We start from the raw sequence: 13,349 nt of genomic DNA, 5'->3' as shown, positions 1-13,349 counted from the left end.
AATTCTGGGGACAAAATCATCCAGGAGGTCACCTGAGGTCGTGGGTGTCCTCAAGGTCACAAACGCTGCTGACGCGGGAGCCGCAGGGGAAACAGGGCACGAATGTTTACTGGAGCCCGGGCCTGTGCAAAAATGTGTCACCCTCAGGGCAGCAGAGGTAATGGCAGCTGGGGAGGGACGAGTCTCGCTGGCCAGGCACCGCTGTGGCCGTCGCGTGTGCTGAGGACCGCCCAGAGAGGCCGGCTGAGAACCTGAGCACAGGACGGCACAGCGGCTGGCCCAGGTCCCAGAGGCTGAGCCGGGGCCTGAAGCCGGGCAGCTGGCTCCGTACCCCAGGCCGCCGATGGCCACGGCGCAGTGGACAGATGGACACGTGCAGTGCAGGTCATGATCTCGTGTTCGTGGGATCGGGCCCCATGCAGACAGTGGGAAGCCTGCTTGGGATTGTCTCTCTCTCCCTCTCTCTGCCCCTCCCCAACTCATGCGCTCACACGTGCGCACGCACTCTCTCTCTCTCAAAACAAATAAATGAATTTTTTAAAATGGCCTAAGTGGAGAGGATTTAGGCCTGGTCCCTGACTGACGGAAGAGGGCGCCTTTGAGCCATGATTTCTCATCTCCCCGGACACCAGCCCTTTGCCCTCATAGGGCCCCTCCCCACTCGCAGGGCCCCTGGGGACGCTCACCTGGCTGGGGCCACCTTGCTAGACAGTAGCAGCTCAACAGCCCTGGGACGTGGAGGACTGCCTGGTGGAGGAGGAGACTGCGCTCCAGGCCCTGCTGCTTCTCCGGGAGTCCTGGCTGGTGTCGGCCTCAGCATGAGCAGCTCCGATCAGAGGCAGGCACGGACAGGGCTCCGGCAGGACTTTTAAGTCCCACTGTGTTTTCTCTGACTGGCTTCTGTGGGTCCGAGGACTTCCATAAAGCATGCATTCTCCGTAGGGGCAGTATCGCCCCCAAAATGCAAAGCCTGGTTTGTGGGGGCTTAAAAAAAAAAAAGCTTCTGTGTAAATCGTAGATGTGCATACAGCAGGTGCAAAGAAATACCGGACGTCTGTGTTGTTAAAATTGCAGTGAGGGGGCGGATGGTACACGCCGCCGGCTGGTTTGTACACGCCCACCTTGAATGCCAGTTAATCACCGCCTGGGGAAGGTACGAACCCCGTGCCCCGTCAAGCAAGATATGTATGAAAAAGATGTTCAGCGTTCAAGGTCAGGGACTCCAGATGTGGCCAAGTGGGAGCATCTCCTTTGTAACAAAGAACGTCTGTAGGGCAGACCCTGATCTCCCTGGAGCTGGCCACGCAAGGAGGGAAGAGGCTACCGACAGCTGGCCGGGCTGGTTGCCGCTAATAAAAGCTCGCTGCGTGCAGATCCCAGGGGCGGATGTTTGCTCCCGTCTGCTGTTCCCGGCCTCCCCGTGTGAGTTTCCCCCCAGGAATCCCGTTTTGTTTGCCGAGTCATGTCTTCCATCTCGCTGGGCCATCACCTGCCCTGAGCTGCGTAACTGGCGAGCCAGCCAGGAGGCTGGAGACCCCCCCATGAGTGTTAAGGTGCTGGAAAGGGGAGATGGGGAAAAAACCCGTGCGGGGAACGTCAAGTTGGCGAGTGAGCTCTGTGGGGGGTGGGGATGGCCCACGTGTCAGATACGGGCGGAGCGCCGTGTGAGGATGCAGACCCCCTGAAAACGCCAGCGGGTCTCACGCACCTGTTGGAGACGCCGCACACAGGGGCAGGGAAGGGAAGCGAGAGCGGGAGGCTAAGTGAGAGAACTCCACGTGCATTGTGCGAAGCCAGGAGGCCACGGGGCGCCACCGATGAGGAGGCAGGCACTGGATTAACAGGTATTTACCCAGAGGATACGAAAATAACTCAGAGGTATAAATGAGATTCCGCCAAGAGATTCTGCTGTCTGGGATGGGCTGCAGTAGTTAGCTACAACGTACGCACAAATGATGGAAGTGGCCCCACCGTGCACAGAGAGGCACATGGGGACCACACAGGCCAGAGGCCGTGATGCAGGAGGGACACGCGCACAATGATGCACTCGCACTGGACTCCTCGCTGCCGGTTTCTGGCTCTGGAGACGCACGCATCCATTCCCACAGGTGCTGTCCCCTCTCCGCGGGGACGGCTACGGGCATGTGGTGCCCGGGGCTGGACACTCTACCTGGGAGCTCCCCTGCCCGCCGGGCCGCATACGCACTCACTCACAGGACAAACCTATCAGGAGGGAGGCGGTCAGGGCCAGACAAGAGAACCGAAAGCACATCTCAGCGGCTCTATCCCCTGCCCGCGTCTTCCCCCCTGCAGCCACACGGACACAGAGTGACGGGCAGACACACGGCTGCCATCTTTAATTCCACCTGTAAGGCAATCCCGCTCCTTACCTAAGAGAGTTCTCTAAAAAGACGAGTAGTTCTGCCAAATGCAATAAGAGCCCGTGATGTGTTCACCGCCACACAGGAAGGGACACGCGTGCTCATCAACACCAGCGCTGCTCATATACACCTGAGTGTTCTCCTGTCTCCCAGGCCATGGCTACTTTAAACACACATAGGAAACCTGCTGAATACCTGGCTACCGACCCGGCTGGGTTCAATTGCCTGCCTTCTTCCTAACCAAAGGTTTTCCATAGTTTCGTAAGCATCGGTGTTTTCCTGGTGCTGGGATGCCGTGGCTTGTACTGCGGCCCTGGGACTTGGTTGCACTGCGCCTCGGCATACCTGGCCCCTGCGATCCTGCGGCAGAGAAACGTGTCAAGAACGCAAGGGCCATCCAGTGCGTACGGGGGCCGAGCGTGCGGTATGTGCTGCCGGCTGGTTTGCGCAGGCGCACCCTGCACAGCCCGGTCAATCACGGTCTCGAGAATGTCCACAGCCTGCGCTCCCTCTATATTCCCATCAAGCAGGATATGCAGGAAAAAACATGCTCCGTGTTCAAGGTCAGGGGCTCAAAGGGTGGCCAGCCGGGTGCGCCTCCTTGATAACAAAGAACGTCCGGAGGACAGGCCTCGATCTCCTTGGAGCGCGGGCCAGGCAGGGAGGGGGAGGGCTACAGACACTGGCCAGGCTAGGTGCTACGTTGTAGAAGCTTGCTCTGTGCACATTCCAGCAGCAGGTGCTTTGGGGGGTGGGGGCTTCAGAGATGGGGACAGAGGCTGGTAAGCCTGAGCTCCCCGGCCCCTCTTTCCCCAGAGATCATGTAAACAAAAGGTCCTGCTGTTTTAAAAGTGATGCTCAAGTCTGAGCCCATGAGATGGCCCAGCTGGGGACATGGCTCTGCGGCCAGGCTGCCCAGGTTCCCAGCCCGGACCCTCCCTCACATGCTCAGTGACCCCGTATGAGTCATGCCACCTCCCTCTGTCTCCGACTCTCATCTGCAGGACGCTACAGCGTCAGAGTCATGGCGAATTCGCGAGAAGAGCCACGTAAAGGGGCCGAGAACGGAGCCCAGCATGTGGTAAACAACAGACAGCAGCGCCCGTCACGATGGATTATGGGCACAGCACGGCCTCAAATCTGGGACGCCAGCGGCCCTGAGATGCGCCAGGACTTTATGGGCCCCGGCGGAGGCCAAACCGAGGGTAACAAAACAACGAGGCTGTGTGGGTCTGGAGACACATCCTGACTTCAGAGCTGTCAACACCGGGTAACAGGTGCTTCTGAGAGGGGCCCGTTTTCATAACCGAAAGCTCTTCTCGGGCTCCTTGAGAGCTTCCAGAGCCGTCAACACAGGGAAGCACGCACAGCAGGCATTTAAATTTGCCATCGAGTTCCGAGCCTCGTCACCCGTGGGACTATCTCTCTACCCCTCCATCCCCCGAACCCACTGCCTAATTCCTGTGTACGCGGCGCATACAATGTGCTCCACGAAGCAATCCACGTGCAGGGGCTTTCTAAGCACCCAGTGCTGGGTGCACAGAGCTCAGCCTTCCTGCCCGGCTCCTTTTCTCTGCCCTTTATTTCCTTGTCGAGTGAAACCCTTCGGTGTTTCTACCCCACACCGAGCAAAATACTCCGGGGTCAAAAAAAAAAAAAAAATGATCAGATGGCTTCTCCCAAATACAAGACAGGGTTTAGAGGACAGTTGTGCTCCTCTGCATGTGAAATGTGATCGTTCTACCCCCAGGGAGCCAAAACCCCCTTCTGGCCCAGACAATTACTTCCAAATGATGGATTTGGAAAGCTCCCTGCCATCTGCTCTTGATTCTGGACTGGCTGAGTCTGGCTGAGCTTAACGTCCTGGGGTGGCCTCCCACGCACCCCCCGCCCCACACCGGGGCCTCCGTCCTCCCTGCCTTCCGCCCCACCTCCCAGCAAGCTGGCTGCTCAGAGACAACACTTGGCAAGCAATCCAAGGTCATCCCAGAGGACTCACGTCCGCACCTGAAAGTTTGGAGGAAACGTGGGTCTATGGGGATGCCAGAGCTGGAAAAGGAACTCCAAGTGGGAGCCAGATCCGTTGAGGGGGAGGGGGAAGAGGAGGGTCAGAGAGAGCAGAGGAGGGAGAGACAGAACGCAGAAGGTAGCTGGCTGGGCACTCGATGGGAGACAGGCATCCCAGAGTTTGCCCAAAGCCCAGGCCAAGAGCAGATGCCAGAAACGACCTTCGGTGATGCCTCTTAGCCCCCAAATCTTACTCAGGCTCGGTTACTTGGAAGCTTCAGAAGGCAGGCCACAGACGTGGGGCTGGGAAGCTAACTCTGGGACCCTGGGCCCCCATGTCCCCCGCCACGGTGTCTGCTCATGCCTCCCATGAGGCTCCATTCTATTTGACCTTGACCATGAAGCAGGCATTAGACTACTGGCTTTATAACTGTTGCCTCATTTAACCGTCACTCCTGCTCTCACAAGCTAGTATTACGAACCCCATTTCATAGCTGGAAAAAAAAAAAGATATTCAGTGGGGTTGAGTACTTTACCCAAGGTCACACAGCACATCAGCAATGGAGCTAAGAGTTGAACTTGAAAGCTCCTTGGAAATGAAGACGGAAACAGTCACCTGTACATCCCGAGCACATAGTGCAGAGTGTGGTGTGTGGCAGAGACACAGTCATGTACAGTGAATGAATGAACAAATATACCTGTAGCAGCTGCTACATAGTCACCAAACTGCATTTTCTTTCCCTCTAGAACCCACAGCCAGAACTACATTTCCCAGCGTCCCTTGCAGCTGAGTGGGGTCATGTGATAAGTTCCGGCCAAGGAACGTGGGCAGGAGTGGCAAGGCCTGCTTAAGGGACTGGCCCATGAAAAGCTTCTGCATGCTTCTCACCGTCCCTTTCCCTGTGGGACAGCAGAGCCACAGAGCCACCTCGTACATGACATGAGTGGGCAGTAAACCTTCGCGGTAAAGCAGACTTATTACAACAGTCCGAGCCCCTCGATTAATCCCACGCATGCTACCAGGGCCCCCCAGCCCCCACCAGCACCTGCACCCCAACATGAGCGCCACTCCTCCCCCAGCAGAGGCAGAACTGACCTGGGATGTGACGTTGGGGCTGACAGCAGCCCTGGTGTCCACACTGCAGTCAAACAGTCCCCCGGGACGCCGTCTGAAGACAAGGTCCCCATCCAGACTCAGGGCCCGGGGAAGCTGCAGCTGCAAAGTGACGGTACCGTTACCTCTCTCCGCCGGCCGAGAGCTCCGCTCAGAGGCCCCCAACCAGGGTTCGCCCTACCCGGGGACACGGAGCCGGGAGGCATGAGCTGCGCTCAGGGCCAGGCTGTGCCGCAGTTCCTCGCCCTGGGATCTGCCACAGTGCAGACCCTCAAGTGCAGCGCGACTTTCTGGTTGGCTTTCAAGGGACCTCCACCTCCCTGTTCTTAGCCTGGGTGAGCAAAAACCAGGAGCGTTCAAAGTGGCGACTTCCCGTCCCCAAGGGCCTGCAGAAGGCACCCTGGGGACCCAGCAGGGAGAAGAAAATGGTCCCAAGATGTCTGCCCCATCCACGCACGGGGCAGGGAGTGGGGACAGGTGCACTGGGGTCTCTTAGCCAGGGATGGTCAAGTCCACAGCTCCCAGGTAGGGTTTGTAGGGTGGGCTTGAGGGGGTAAACTTGAGGGTCTGTGTCTCTCTCCAAGGGAGTGTCCTGCTAGGAGTCTGTTTTGGTCACTGCTGTATATCTAATACTTAACACGGGTCCTGGCCCATAGTAGGTGCTCAGGAACTATCTGGAAAGCCAGGCTGGAGAAAGAGAGAGAAAATGAGAGGTGGGGGGTGGGGAGGGGAGGAGAGAGGCGAAAGGGAGGGAAGTTCTACTTCTGCTGGCTGGCTCTGAAGATGGAGAAACAGACCATAACCCAAGAAATGTGGGGGGCTTTTAGCAGCTAGCCAAGGCAATGAAATGGATCCTCTCCTGAAGCTTCCAGAAGGCAGGTAACTCTGGCAACACCCAATTTTAGCCAAGCGAGACTGATGTGGGATCCTGATCTCCAGGTCTCTCAGGTAAGGGTGTGCTATTTTAAGCCACCAAGCGTGCGCGGCTTTGCTACAGCAGCTACAGGACCCTGCCACCCGCGGGGAATCGTTTGTTCGCTGAGCGGCTGCTAGCGGCTGCCAGGCGCCACGCACATAGAAGCAGGGTGCGTTTGTGCCCATCTGGGTTGACAGAGAAGAGAAAAACGCCTCGCCACGGAATTTTATCATTGGTGCGTAACTTTAGAAGAATACACGGGTTTATTTTAGAAACAACATGGAGGAGGAATAAATACATTCTTCCAAGAGAAGAAAAGAAATGTGCATGTCATTAAACAAAGAGAAGGTTTTAAAAGGAATGGACAGCCGGGGTGCCCGGGGCGGGGGGTTGGGGGGGGCTCGGCCGGTCAAGTGGTTAAGCGTCCGACTTCGACTCCGGTCATGATCTTGCAGTTTGTGGGTTTGAGCCCCGTGTCGGGCTCTGTGCTGACAGCTCAGAGCTTGGAGCCTGCCTCAGATTCTGTGTCTCCCTCTCTCTCTGCCCCTTCCTGCTCGGTCCCTCTCTCTCTCTTTCAGAAATAAATCTTACATAAGAACAGGCAGCCAAACTCAACTTGATTCAAAGGCTCCCATCTACTTATTTCTCATCACTTGTTAACCAGGTGGGAATTTGGGCCCTGTGTGTCGGATCTTCCCATTTCTTTTTAATTAGAAGCAGAAACCTAAGTTTTGGCCCAAATCTTCCAATTTGGGATGTTGACAATGTTTTTAAAAAATGTTAAGCGCTAAGCAGGCCAAACAAAACACACCTGGAGGCTGGATCTGGCCCCTGGCGCCATTCTGCAATCTCCGGCTTAAAAACACTCAACAGCAAGAGGAGGTATTTCTGCAGGTCTTGTGGGTCGTCTTTACGCCATCTGTTTCCTCCCAGGGGCTCTGAGGACTTCAGCCACCAAGTCTCTGGGAGCCATCCACAGCCTCGTGGGGGAAGCGGGGCGCCAGAAGGAGAGGTCTCTGTGCTCGACAGCTGGCCCCCGCTCACCCTCCTTCAACAGACCTCTGTATATCCCTCAAGGGAGAACCCACCGCTAACTTCTTTTCCAGGGCCTCGCACACAGTAGGTGCTCAATAAATGCTTGCTGGAGAACGGGGTTACCTCCCGGGGCTTCTACCCTGGAGGGATCGGGAAGGGGTCCGTGATGAGGGCCGAGGGGGCACCTGTCAGGGACCCGAGGGGGAAGTTTACATTACGCCTTGGTTCTCACAACCACCGCGTTACAGGTGAGGAGCGTCTCCGTTTTACAGACGGCAAGACGGGGGTCCAGAGTCGTGGAATAATTCACCAAGGGCACGTAGACAAACGTGAATCTCACCTTCTGAGTCAGGGGTTCGCAGAGCTACGGCCAGAGGGCCACACATGGCCCACTTCTGTGCACACGGCTGTCATGGCCAGTGGGGACTGCTGTCACAAAGATCCCACAGACCGGCCGGTGTAAACAACCGGAACTCCTTTCTCACGGTTCTGGAGGCTGGAAATCTGAGATCAGGGCGCACCGGAGTGGCTGGGTTCTCGTCAGCAGGCGGCTGTCTCCTTACCGAGCCCTCATGGGGTGGAGGAGTGGGGAGGGAGAGGGAGAGGGAGAGGTGGGTAGGGAGAGAGAGAGAGAGAGCCAACTCTCATCTTAACACGAGGCTCCACCCTTATGAGCTAACCCCACGCCTCCGATACCTTCACATTAGGGCGTCAACATACGCACCTGGGGTGGGGGGAGCATGTTCAGTCCAGAGCAACACTTTTATCAGAACACAGCGATGCCTGTTCCTTCGTGTTTTCTAGGGTGTTTTCTGTGCGATGAGGGTGCGGACACGGTACGGTCTATACAGACAAAGAGAGTTACTGTCTGCTCCTTCACAGAAATAGGCTGTCGACCCCTGCTCTGGGTCAGGTATACAATAGATCTTCGATAGCGCTGACATGACTATTCATTCACCGACGATGCGCCAGGCGCTGAGGCTCTGATCGTAAATCGAGGCACACTCTGGAGATATCGCAGGGCTGGATCTGGACCACCCCACTACAGCGAGTCTGCGATGAGCCAGTCAGATACAAGTGCTGCTCTCCCAGTGCGTCCGAAAGTTACGTTTACACCGCAGTCAGTTAAATGTGCACTAACGGCATTATGTCTCAAAACCCAATGGACACACCTTCAAGATACCTTATGGCTAAAAAGTGCTAACTGTGGTCTGAGCCAGGGGTAATCGCTGGCCACACGTTACCGTAACAAACAGTATAATGATGAAAACGTGAAGTGTCTGCAAGAGTCACCAAAATGTGACACAGAGACACCAAGTGAGCTAACGCTGTCGGGAAAACCCAACGGCTGTGCTAGAGGCGAGGTTGCCACAAACCTTCAATGTGTGTTTTTAAAAAATGTAAAATCTGCAAAGCGTAACAAAGTAGAGTGCAGTCAGACGAGGCAGGCCTGTGAAAGAGGGTACTAAACACGGATCCCACAGACTGCTGGGGGGAGAGGAATCGGGAAGAATCGTATCAAAACAGAACCGAGATTTCTGACAGGTGCCAGAAACAGAAGTGTGGTGGGGGGCATGCAGGAAGGGTAGCTGGGGGATGTGAGGGGCTCTGGGAGCCTGAAAAAGCTTCCCAAAAGAGACGACCCACAAGCTGAACCCCCAACAATGAGTAAAGGGAAGAAGGCAAAGCTGAAGGAGACAGTGACAGCTCCAGGCACAGAACGTACAAGGGTCCTGGGGCAGAGGAGGAACAGAAAGGAGGCAGCAAAACGGAGAGTGGTCTCAGGTGGCCTGGGGGGTCAGTAAGACCAGAGGGGCAGGGCTGGGGTCTCTGTCCAGAGAGAACTGTGAGGAGGGGCATGAGTAAGCTGGCACAGAAAGCCCCCTGTGGCTGCCACATAGGGGGGAACAGCGGGAACAGAATGGAAGAGAAAAGCCAGAAAGCAGAGCACGCTGCTCGCCCAGGTCAGAGAGGATGGCAACTTGGATCGGGGGCCGCTGGGGTGCAAGGTCCCTGCGGCTGGGGGTCTTCCCACTTACGGCGCGCTGACTCCAAGCAACGGCACGCCCCTCCACATTCCCGGGGACGGCCCCACTCAGGCCCGCACAGACCCGGGAAGGAAGACCACACATGTGCGCACGTGCGCGCGCACACACACACACACACACACACACACACACACAGAAGGACAGCTCAGAGGCAGACAGGGGCCTCCCCCTACGCCCAGCCCCCTTCCCAGCTGTGCCCTGGAGCCCACTCACGTAGGGGTGTCCAGCCTGGTAGCCAGGACTACAGTCTGCAGGGTCTCCTCTCGGCCGTTGAGGACAAGCCTCGTTTCCAGGGAGCACTGCTGCTGTCGCCCGTCTGCCGTGAGGGTCTCTTGCAGGAGGAGGCTCTGCGGGATGGGCAAGGGCAGGGGCTGCCTGGCGGGGTGAGGGGGTAACAGGCCGAAGCCATTAAAGCAGCTGGCAGGGTCGGCGGACAACTATGCCCCGTGAGTTCAGACTGGGCCTGTCAGTAGCGTGCAGAGTGAAGACGGTCAGAGAGGAGGACACGCCTCACCCCTGCGCCTTACAATTTGCCAGTCGACACCCATTCACCATCTTGCCACGCCCTCTGGACAACCCAGTGACCTGGGCACAGTGGGGGGTCACCTGCATCCCTCGGCAGCAGAGACCCAAGGACAGGCAGCACCTTGGTTGACTTCTCTGTGCCTTGGTTTTCCCATCTGTGAAATGGGGGCCAAAATCCTAGTCCCCCTCCCCCCACCCCGCTACCGCCCTATCTCATTCGGTGGTTGGGACCATTGGAGAGAAGGTCTACAAAGAGTGCAGTGCCCTGGGGGCAAGGACTTCTGTCCTTGCTATTCTCTGTTTTCCAGACACCTAGCCAAGTGCATGGCACATAGTAGGTGCTCAACCAACAGAAACAAAACAAGCGAATGCATAAGATCTAGGCAGATAACGGCTGCCGGTACTTTTCAGTTACTGCTGTTTGGGCAGTAGGGGACCAAGGTCACACAGCAGGTCTGGACACGGCCTGGAGTTCAGGCTAGGTCTGCTGATCCCCCCTCCCCACCCCCCTCCACGTTCCCCAACTACAGGAACCCCTTCACGACCAGCTGGGCCTCTAACATTCCCCAGAGCAGCCTTCAGGCTGGGGTGGGGACAGATTCCTGCTCCCAGATTCCTTAGCCTCCTCCTGGAAGGGGGCTAGGGACTCGGGGACTTCGGAGGGAGGCGGGTGGCTGGTCTCTGAGCCCTGGGCTCTGTCTGGGCCCCACAGGCCGGCGTGGACCTCCCCCACCCCGGGCACTGCTCGCCCTGTGCCCCGTGACCCTCCACGCTGCAGGAGCAGAGGCTGGGGCAGACGTGGCACATAAGGGGAAAGGACCACAGGTACCTGAGGAGGAAGGTCCCCGCTTCTGGTACGACCCTCAGTCACGTGTCACCTCCTCCAGCTTGCCCTCCAGCTCCAGGCCCTGAGGCTGGCCCCTCGTGCCGGTCACCAGAGCCGCCAGCGACACGGGGGTGCTCCGGGGCTGCAGTGAGGACCAGGCTGGCGGGGATGGATGGCCGGTGGGGCCCGAGCTCCTTAGACACCCTGCCCGTGGAGTTCAAGGCACCCACTGCCCATCCGCCGCCCTGGGAATGACACCTGAGAAGGGCTGCCCGACTGGATGGCAGCCTCGCCCCAGGCCGGACCACAGGATGGCCGCCACGCCTGGACCTCCCCGGGCCCCCGTGGGGAACAAAGTGCTCAGACTGCTGGCTCCGTGGGGCAGGGCTTTGCTCCAGTGCCTGTGCTAACATGGCGGGGATCTGTTTACAGGGAGGCCCAAGGTCACAGACCAAGCTAGGGGCACTGAGCCCCCCAGGGGAAGGGTGTGAGGCCTGGAGTCACCTGCTCCGTGTGCCTGGAAGCTGCGGTCAAGTTCACCTCCCGCAGGGGGCCCTTCCACCAGCAGCGAAGTATCTTCCGGTCCTGGCTGTTCTCTGCGTGGATCTCACTCTTCAACGTTGCACTCCATGCCGGCTCTACCTCAGCTCGGCTGCGGAAGGGGCCGTCACCGCGGACACCTGCACTGAGGCGGGGGAGGGCGACGGAAGGCGCTGCACACCCCACGCTCTCCCCCGTGGAGAACTGGTTGTTCCCCACGAGGTCTTGAGGAAAGAGGAAAAACTGCTCCCCAGCTCTAAGCCCTGAGCAGAGGGAGAATCTGAGTGATCAGTTATAAGAGAAGAGAACTCCCTTCCCCCTCCCTCCTCTTCAGCTCTAAAAGGGAATATGATCTCACTGGGCCGCCATTATCATCAGGCAACACGTACCCCAGCCCACTGCCCCCGGCGCAGGCCCCACCGGCAACTTCACGGTGTCTATACCCTGTAGGCCACTGTCCGCTGTTCACACAGCTCAGCCTCAGGAGAGGAGGTGATGGGTTAAAGTGGGGCTTAGGGATCACTGCTGCCACATGCTAGAAACCCCTGACACCTGGTCCCGCAGGCCACGGACCCTGGGGTCTCCCTCCAGAACTTACGCCCGCCCCCGCCCCCACAAACGCCAGCTGTCCATTTCAGTGAAAGTCACCTCCTTCCACCCAGCTGCTCTGCCAAAACCTTGGAGTCATTTACATCTCGTCTCTTGCTCCCTCCCCCTGCCAACCCCCCTGCAAATCCATCAGCTCCACCTTCAAAGCAGTCCCAAACCCACACACTTGCTACCATCTCTGCTGCCACCTCCGGGGACAGGCCACCATCGCGCCCCTGGCTGGGGCGTCCGCAGGAGCTGACAGGCTCTGCCTGCCACACATCAGTCCCTTCACGGTCCCCGAGCTCGCCAGCAATGCCCAGCTCCTCACGCCTCCAACCTGTTCCCACTTGGCCCCTGCTTCAGAGGGGACGGCGCTGTCCCCAGATGGGCCCACGGAGCTGCCTCCTTCTGGGTCCAAGTCAGGCCTGGACCTGGGTCCACCCATCATCTCCCCACGGGGATGGGATGTGTGCGCCCGGCTTCCTCGTGGGACACCGGGGAATCTTTCACTGGTTTTCTTCCACATCTTTATGCTTCTGAGATCAAACAGGTGCACAGAAGCATCCTTGATTACATCCAGCAGTCACTGTAAAAGTGACCTATGACCCTGAAAGAGCTTTCACTCTGGTTTTCCCCAAAAGTCTGAGGTCTGCCTAGTTACTCCTCAACCTACGTTCATATCTTCATCTATCAGCTGCTCAGCAAGAATATGGGCAACCGAGGGGCGCCTGCATGGTGAGTTGGTTGAGCATCGGACTTCAGTTCAGGTCATGATCTTGTAGTTCGTGAGTTCAAGCCCCGCATCGGGCTGCTGTTAGCCCCCCTTTCTCTGTCCCTCCCCTCACCTCTCAAAAATAACTATTAAAAAAAAAAAAAGAATACGAGAAATTGAGATGGGTTGAGGGGGCTGGGCAGTCCACTCCAAAATACACTTGGCAACTAACTGTCCAGCCTGTAAACACTGGGTCATCCAAACCGCCCACATCTGCTAACTGGCATCAGGTCTGGGGTTCTCTGTGCACGAGACGCTCTTACTGACAGGGAACCAGGCTCCTGGGTCCCGAGTCCACCTGTGGGGAGGAGAGCAGAGGGCGTGGCCAAGCAGGCGCACCCAGAGGTAAGTGGTAGTTGCGGTGCAGATGTGGATCTTGCCCTCCGTGTCACGGCCGCGGCTCCTGCGGGCCACATTCATCACCAGGTTCTTGAGGGTCCAGGCCTTGCCCAGCGTCAGCTCCTGGACAGCCTGGAAAGTGGGTCGGCGGGCCCAGTACAGCCTGTGAGCCACGGAGACCATCAGCCATGGACTATCCAGGTTCAAGGCTCCTACGACAGGTAAAGAGGGAGAAGTTGGCACACCCCATACGAA

The 13,349-nt window shown here is 57.7% G+C and overlaps 1 protein-coding gene across 1 annotated transcript in view; it reads right to left on the bottom strand.

Moving 5' to 3' along the window:
* The window catches only part of LOC120232709, a 103,963-nt gene that overhangs the window by 29,589 nt on the left and 61,025 nt on the right, over positions 1 to 13,349 (bottom strand). Inside the window, 15 exon segments of the mRNA XM_039233574.1 lie at positions 687 to 738; positions 741 to 767; positions 770 to 826; positions 2,623 to 2,741; positions 4,381 to 4,469; positions 5,485 to 5,598; positions 5,692 to 5,833; positions 7,672 to 7,817; positions 9,493 to 9,564; positions 9,715 to 9,740; positions 9,743 to 9,876; positions 10,856 to 10,868; positions 10,871 to 10,994; positions 11,357 to 11,532; positions 13,082 to 13,306. Coding sequence (XP_039089505.1) covers positions 687 to 738; positions 741 to 767; positions 770 to 826; positions 2,623 to 2,741; positions 4,381 to 4,469; positions 5,485 to 5,598; positions 5,692 to 5,833; positions 7,672 to 7,817; positions 9,493 to 9,564; positions 9,715 to 9,740; positions 9,743 to 9,876; positions 10,856 to 10,868; positions 10,871 to 10,994; positions 11,357 to 11,532; positions 13,082 to 13,306 — 1,516 coding nt within the window.

Source organism: Hyaena hyaena, unplaced genomic scaffold, assembly GCF_003009895.1.
Source record: "Hyaena hyaena isolate Hyena2069 unplaced genomic scaffold, ASM300989v1 scaffold_76, whole genome shotgun sequence".
Taxonomy (NCBI): domain Eukaryota; kingdom Metazoa; phylum Chordata; class Mammalia; order Carnivora; family Hyaenidae; genus Hyaena; species Hyaena hyaena.
Note: the sequence above shows the minus strand (reverse complement) of the source record. Positions and strands in the feature narration are given on the sequence as shown.